At 43.4% G+C, this 8,350-nt stretch overlaps 1 protein-coding gene across 1 annotated transcript in view; it reads left to right on the top strand.

Moving 5' to 3' along the window:
* The first annotated feature begins 1,213 nt into the window (after window positions 1–1,213).
* LOC140458361 (E3 ubiquitin-protein ligase ARIH1) overlaps window positions 1,214–8,350 on the top strand; it is a 76,595-nt gene continuing 69,458 nt past the window's right edge. The window contains exon 1 of the mRNA XM_072552793.1: window positions 1,214–1,625. Within this exon, the coding sequence (XP_072408894.1) occupies window positions 1,338–1,625 (288 nt within the window). The 5' untranslated portion in view covers window positions 1,214–1,337. The remainder of the gene's footprint in view (window positions 1,626–8,350) is intronic.

Genomic DNA, 8,350 nt, shown 5'->3' with positions numbered 1-8,350 from the left:
TGTTATCAGACTTGCCTAGTTTCTCCAGCATTTACCTTATTTAGTTTTGAACGAATATTAATTGAAGATGTAGATTTAAAGGTGCATTTTAAGGGAGGAAAGGAAGGTAGACAGGCAGAGGGGTTTGGAGAGTGAACTCCAGAGTTTATGGCCCAGACAGCAGAAGGCATGGCCACCAATGAACCTCCAAGTACTGTGAAGCTGAATTCTTGAGCATGTGGAAGAGATAAATCCATAGATCTCTAAACATTAATTACATGAAAGGATATGATTTGGAAGTATGTGAAAACGTAATATTGAGGAAGAAGTTCAGCTTTTTTGTATTATATAACAAAGCAGAACGGGATGACTAGCCTACTTTTGTTCTTGTGATAACAATTGAGGATACTCAAAAGACCAGAATCGGAGCTACCCAGGGTCTTTAGGGTGGTTATAAAGCTGGAGAAATGAGAGAACATAAGAGATGATGTCAAAGGCGTTTTTGAAAACAAGAACGAGTATTTGTAAATATTAAAAGCGCTACCAGGCCAGGAGTGCACTAGAAGACATCCGAACTTGTACATCAGGAAGTAGGATTAATTCTGTGTAAAATGCTGCTTTATAAACAGCGCTTTCCATCCCTGTGTTGAAGAGTGAGGGTGGGCTGAAGCGGTTGTTCGGGTTACTTTGACCCTGAGCCATTTACCACATCCTCAGGTAGAGAGATGCCAGTGCCGTGCATTTCCGAGCGAACAACATCAGCAACGGACAGCCCACGAGCGCGCGCGCGCCCAGCGGCGGACAGGGAGAAGGAGGGACCAACAGTTCGCTCCTGGGGTAAGGGCAAGAGAGAGAGATTTGCGATCGCGCATGCTCACGGCATGGGGCAAAGGCTTTTGAGTAGGCGGGTCTCCTGGAAAGGGGCAGGACTTAGGGGAAAGGCGGGGCTAGCACTCGGAGTCTCTCCCTTCGAGGGGGGGAAGGTGCGTAAAACTGTGGGTACGGGGTCAGAAACGTCAACGCTAAACTCACGAACGGTTGACATCATAGAGGGGCAAAGTTGCAGCAGCGGAAGAGGCGCTGTTGCGGGGCGGATGTGACGGTGCAGGGCCCTGCCGGCCGGTGGTAGGGAGGGTGGGTGCAGGCTGCGGCGCGGGTGCCGCCGGGAGAGAGAGCGCGGCCCAGTCCCTTTGTTGCGGTAACGCTGCCCGGGGGGCGGGGAGGTTTGGGGGGTGGGGGGGTGGGAGAGAGCGGAGCCGAGCTCAGCCCGACCCGAGCTTGAGGCGATCCGAGCCCAGCCTGAGGCAGGGACACCCCCCACAAACAGTCACATCAGCCCAGCCCGCATCCACAACAACATGGACTCGGACGAGGGCTACATGTACGACGAGGATGAGTACAGCGAGGAGAGCGAGCCCGAGGATAACTTCGAGATCGGTGAGGTGGAGATGCAGGAGCCCGGCCTGGAGCCTGGCCAGGACGGTGACGGGGTCGGCGGTGGAGGCGGCGGCCTTGGAGGTTTAGGCGGGCTGGGCGGCCTGGGCGCCGAGCAGGAGGAGGAGGATTACCGCTACGAGGTGTTGAGCGCCGAGCAGATCGTCCAGCACATGGTGGAGTGTATCCGGGAGGTCAACGAGGTCATCGAGGTAAGGCAGTGCCGGCCGGGCCACGGCAGGAAAACTCGCCGAAAGCCCGAACGAGCAGGCCCCCCGCGCCTTGTGGTGAGGGCCCTGTTGGTGTAAGCTGCAAAATGAGGAAGGAGATGAAACCAAAGTGAGAATGAGGGGGAAGGATGAGTGATTTGTTTTCTCTTGTCTTTCCCTTCGCCCGCCACTTTCCTTGGCCTTGTATGAATAGTTTTGAGCAGGATCCCCGGTTTCACTGGAAAGGTGAACATGTGCCAGGAGGGCAGCCAGGTTTCTTTTCCTGGTCTCTCATATTTCTAATCGCGTCTTTGTCTATATGTTGCCATAAGTTTCTCTGTGCCCGTTGTGATATTGAGGAAATACGGTACAATCTTCATGAGTGCTTTACTATTTAAGGTTTTTGAACAGAATCTGGTACCTTTTTTTAAGGTTGATATTTCTGGTTGGGGAAATTCCCTGAACTGGGATAGTCTCGAATTTACCAACTGAGCGTATTACCGTTTTTAACCTTCTGATTTCTGCTGAAACGATCAAAATCCATATTTGGATCACTTATGTTGAGTAACTGGTAATAATCAAGTGGCTCCTACTTAGAGTAATCTTGTCATGCTAACAGTTTTCTGCTTGTGACCCCTATGTTATCACTGCCATTTCATTCAGAAATCACGACAAAAAAGAAAATTAAGTTATGTAAGTAAACATAAGTGATTTTTTAAAATGTTCTAAATATTGCATGCAACTCTTGGTAAAGATGTAATCTTATCATGAACCAGCATATAGATCTTTCTGTACATTATTTAGAATTAGATTAGCGCACAACATATTTGGCTGGAAGTTTGCATTTTTACCTGGAATTTCAGCATTGATTTAAGCAAGAGGTTCAAATAAGAGACAACCCCAAAATAAATAATGCAGCACCCTGCTTTTTTTTTTGGTGAAGTTATTGCATTACATGAAATTTGCTGGTTTCCACACTTTGAACTGGTTTAATTTAACACATTTTAAGCCTATATTATCTAACCTCAGTGACTCTAGATTCCGGGTCAGACAAATGGTCGTCAAGTTGAAATATTAACTTATTTTCTCTACAGATGCTCCCTGATGCATTTATTATTTCCATCATTTTTTGGTTTTATTACTTATTGTTTATTCCAATAAATGTACACCAATATTGAGTCACTATTTGATCATTGTCTAGAAGTTAGTAAAATGGAGCAATATTCATTCTAAAAAGATATTCGCATTTTATAAAGTGGAGAAATTAGTCTTTGCTGCTTTAAGTTTAGGTCAGTTTTGGATATTCTATGGACCTGCTACCAATGATTGTCTTTAAAACAAAAAAAAATCCTGTGTTTATCGCAGTAAAATAAAATCAGAGAAAAATAAAGTGGATTACAGTAGGAGTTAATAGGCAAAAGACTAAAGTTAGTCCTGTACATTAAAAGTTACTGTTCCTTGAACCCAAATTTTTTTTAAAAAGGGTTGGACTCTGATGATCTCATTGTGTTTCTTAACACTGGAAATCCACATCACAATGAGCAGATTGTGTTCAGAGAAGATGGAAATGTATTTCCTGCAAAAGTATCGTATCTTGTCTGTATGTGAAACACAAGTACTAGCAGTAATATGTTTGAATAGAGTCATAGAGATTTACAGCATAGAAACGGACCCTTTGGTCCAACCAGTCCATGCCGACCAGATATCCCAACCTAATCTAGTCCCAACTGTCAGCACCCGGCCCATACCCCTCCCAACCCTTCCTATTCATATACCCATCCAAATGCCTGTTAAATGTTGCAACTGGTCCAGCGTCCTCCACTTCCTCTTGCAGCTCATTCCATACATGTACCGCACTCTGTGTGAAAAAGTTGTCCCTTGGGTCTCTTTTATATCTTTCCCCTCACCCGAAACCTATGCCCTCTAGTTCTGGACTCCCTGACTCCAGGGAGAAGACTTTGCCTATTTACCCTATTCATGCCCCTCATAATTTTGTAAACCTCTATCAGGTCACCCCTCAGCCTCCGACGCGTCAGGGATAACAGCCCCAGCCTGTTCAGCCTCTCCCTGTAGCTCAATTCCTTCAACCCTGGCAACATCCTTGTAAATCTTTTCATTACCCGTTCAAGTTTCACCACAACTTTCCAATAGGAAGGAGACCAGAATTGCATGCAGTATTCCAACAGTGGCCTAACCAATGTCCTGTACAGCTGCAACATGACCTCCCAACTCCTGTACTCAATACTCTGACCAATAGAAGAAATCATACCAAATACTGCCTTCACTATCCTATCTACCTGCGACCCCACGTTCAAGGAGCTATGAACCTGCACTCCAAGGTCTCTTTGTTCAGTAACACTCCCTAGGACCTTACCATTAAATATATAAGTCCTGCTAAGATTTGCTTCCCCAAAATGCAGTACCTTGCATTTCTCTGAATTAAACTCCATCTGCCACTTCTGCCATTGGCCCATCTGGTCAAGATCCTGTGGTATTCTGAGCTGTCCACTACACCTCCAATTTTGGTGTCATCTGCAAACTTATTAACTGTACCTCTTATGCTCACATCCAAATCATTTATATAAATGACAAAGTAGAGGACCCAGCACCGATCCCTGTGGCACTCCACTGGTCACAGGCCTCCAGTCTGTAAAACAGCCCTCCACCACCACCTTCTGTCTTTCCCTTTGAGAGCCAGTTCAGTATCCAAATGGCTAGTTCTCCCTGTATTCCGTGAATCTTGGAGCATTTGAGCTAACATCGAAAATCTTCGCGGAAGCAGCACAAATGTTGTGACCATGTGTCTAGGTTAGAAGTTGAGTGTTCTGTGCTAAGTGACTAGTCCCCTGACTTCTCAAAGTCTGCCAACTGCTTAATGGCACAAATGAGATTTTCTACTTGCCTGGGTGAATCAGTTGCAGGAACAGTAAAGAATCTTGCCACTATCCAGAGCAAAATAGAGAAAGGTACTTCATCCTCTCACTTAAAGATTCAGGTGGTTTAATAAAACCTTGTCGGGTTTCAGTAATCAGACCATGTCATTCTGCAACCTGGATTAAATGCCAGCATTGAAAGGTCATCAACCTTCTAGGATTTACCATGTTAGTTATATTAATACTTTATGTTTCACTGTTCTATTAGAAGATCTATATGTGAGGTCATCATTAGGTTTCAGTAATGTGGAACATTAATTTGCTAAATTTGTACAGTGACAGCATTAGATATTCTGACCCAGTGAGCTGTCTTGAAGAACCAACTGCTTAGGGTTTTCATGTTAACCAGTATGGATATGATATTCGCTGAGAGGTGAACGTTGAGCCTGAACCAGTCATCTGTGGACATGGGGCTTACTGATCAATCGGGAGTAGAAGGTTTGTGATTTGTTAGTGCTGAGCTTGAGACAACCTTTGGAAATCCAGTGAATACCCTGAAATTATTTTGGTCTAATATCTAGCTGTGCCTGGAACCTGACATTTGATGTATCGAAGACTTATCATTCAGCTGAAGGATTCAGTGTTCCGTTAGAAAATGCAATTTTGCTGCTTGCTTTACTTAAGATCCCAGCACATGGTTGAGCCTGGGGCATGTAGGTGGTGATAGAATTTTGGTTGACAATGCTCCAGTAACCTCTAGGGTGATAAAATTTGCCTAGAGTAATTGCTGTTTTGAGCTAAGACTTAATCGGCTACCTCTGGATTTTCTGTCCAGTCTCCACTTCAGTGCATGTTGATTTCTTGCTCTCCCATTTACTTTTAATTTATGAAATGTACCAGTATTTACTAGTTGCGCATTCATTGATTATATATCGATATAGAACCCAAGTGACCATTTTTATTCCCTATGCTGATGTTAAAGGGATGCAGTATTTGGACATGGAGAGAGAGAGAAGCCATCTTAGTTGTGTGGAAATACTTTTCATTGATCAAGGAAACTTGCAACAGAGGATTTACTAAAGGCAGGGACTATTATTAGATTAGATACCCTACAGTATGGAAACAAGTCCTTTGGCCCAACAAGTCCATACTGGTCCTTTGGCCCAACAAGTCCATACTGATCCTCTGAAGAGCAACCCACCCAGACCCATTTCCCCCACCTTTATATTTACCCCTGACTAGTGCACCTAACACTATGGGCAATTTAGCATGGCCAATTCACCTGGCCTGCACATCTTTGGGAGGAAACCCGCACCGACACTGGGAGAATGTCTATGGAATTTGCACTGTCACTCGAGGCAAGAATCAAACCTGAGTTCCTGGTATTGTGAGGCAGCAGTGCTAACCACTGAGCCACCATGCCGCCCTCAGTTAGAACTCAGTCAGAGCTCTAAGAAAGCCATTCCTTGGAGTTTGTATACCCTAAGTCTAATCTGGTGGCCCCTCCTTGTGAGTCCAACCTTACAGAGCTATTACTTTATCCTACAGATGAGGACATTATTTTCTCAGTTGTCATAGACATAGAATCATATGTCGAGATGTGGTGCTGGAAAAGCACAACAGGTCAGGCAGCATCTGAGGAGCAGGAGAATTAACGTTTTGGGCGTAAACTCTTTATCAGAAGTTATGCTCGAAACGTCGATTGTCCTGTTTCTCTGCTGCCTGACCTGCTGTGCTTTTCTAGCACCACACTCTGATCTCCAGCATCTGCAGTCCTCGCTTTCTCCTCTATAAAGTCATATTGCACAGAACTAGACCCTTTGGTCCAATTTGTCTGCGCTGACCAGATATCCCGATCTGATCCAGTCCCATTTGCTAGCATTTGGCCCATATCCCTCTTTAAAAACCTATTCATATACCCATCCTGGTATGGATGGGTGCACCTATGTTAAAGGGCATAGCCAGCAGTGACTTGACTTGGACCAGGGTTTACACACAGCCTGCTGAAAGTTCTCTTTTAATCTTTAGGCTCTGTAATTGTAAACTTGATTTTTATTTGGAAAGAGGATTTTGATATAAAGTGTTGGGTTATAGTCTGATTGCTGAGGAGCATTTTGAGGGAGTAAATGAAATATTACAATTTTGAATGTTCATTTGTATTTATTTCCTTAAGTAATTTATGCCCTTTTGTAAAGAATTGAGTCTCCTCTAAACAGCAAGCTCAAGCTTAGTCTGGACAATTTTTTCCCATTCATAACTTTTAGAAGGTTTGAACCTTGGATTTTTCCATTTCAAAATTAGCAGCTGCTCAAAATAAACCTTTCTGGCTGGAACACATTAGGTTTAACCTGAACAGCATTGGAAAAGCATTGTGGGTTCTGAGCAGGGTGAATGACTGCCTTCTATCCAGGCCAAATGCTGTGCTGACCAAGATCAGAATGGATAATATTTCCTCTTGTTCAAGTGAGATGATGCTAAGTCTGCCTGTCATTACTTTTGAGCTTGTTTCGATGGTGAGTGTGAAGCCAGACTGCTGGCTGTGGTCCAGTCCTTGATTGCTCACTGTTCACTATCTTGCCACTGTCTCCCAGAGGTAGCTGTGGTGGCAACAGCTTGTTCTGCCCAACAGAGCCTGAAATTTCTGCTGGGTGGGAATGCTTGCATTGGAATCATATTAACAGCCACTACTCACAGCAGCCAAGCTTCCTACAATACGTTTGAGAGGTTTGTTTGATGGCAGTGGTCTTACAATCATTAAAATTGTGGAAGGTCCCTGTTTAAATGTACATTGAAATCTGTGGAGTAACGTTGTTGCTCTTACCTTTAACTCATTCAGCCAATGTACACTCTTTTAAAGTCAATTTTTAATGTTTATTTGCTGGTGCAGTTTTCCATGGGTCAGGAACTAGATTGGGTAAAGGTATAATAATGGTAGAATCACACTTGCTGCCTTCAGAGATCACTTTCACTTGTTATTTATAAACATTATACAGTAAAAAGTATTATAGCTATTGATGAATTTTGCATGATTATGTACTCTCTAACGAGAATCTTTCTTCATACTGGTGAACTGTAGATAGAAAGTATACATGCTGTCTTTCCAAACTTAAATTGCATCTGGTGAGGTGATTACAGAAAAGACTGATTAGAGGAAGATGCTGGAAAGGGCAGGGCACTTGAATTTCAGTAATGGCTATACATATGTGAATACATGTGCTACTTCACATTAGAAAATAACAGTTACTCTAATCTTCCATCTTGTCTGATGAATTGGACCACACTACAGCAAGGGAAAAGTCACTTGTCATAATCCTATTAGTAGTTACTTACAGATTTGCAGTTAAGGTTTACAACATATCCTGAACCTCCTGGCATGATGATTCCCTTCTACTCATTTATTCTCCTGTGTAATTGTATATTATCTAGGCTGTAAGGTGTTTATATCTGAGTTCACGTCTGAAATTCCATTCTGGCATTAAAAAGGATGTTGTTCCAAAGACCCAATTAATTTTGGGGGGAGGGGTTGAGCTGTGGTAAGGGATGGTGGTGGTGCTTGTCTGTATTATTGCATGAGATTTCTTGCCACTTACAGCCAAGTTTTGTAGCTCAAGAGGTTCCCTGGAGAATTGTCTAGCTTTGAAATGCTAAATTAGCTTTTGCTTTGTGATCTGCTTACTGGTGTGTTTTGGTTTCTGTATCAGATGTCAGACACTTTTGACTCCGTATTAACACACTTGTCTTTGAATCACATCCTACTACACAACTTGACCAGATAATCCTGTTGGAAGTGCCATCTTTTGGATATCACATGGAAGTACCTCCCCAATTCTGTTGAGATAACTGGAAAATCCATTA

The sequence above is a fragment of the Chiloscyllium punctatum genome, chromosome 33 (assembly GCF_047496795.1).
Source record: "Chiloscyllium punctatum isolate Juve2018m chromosome 33, sChiPun1.3, whole genome shotgun sequence".
Lineage (NCBI taxonomy): Eukaryota > Metazoa > Chordata > Chondrichthyes > Orectolobiformes > Hemiscylliidae > Chiloscyllium > Chiloscyllium punctatum.
Note: the sequence above shows the minus strand (reverse complement) of the source record. Positions and strands in the feature narration are given on the sequence as shown.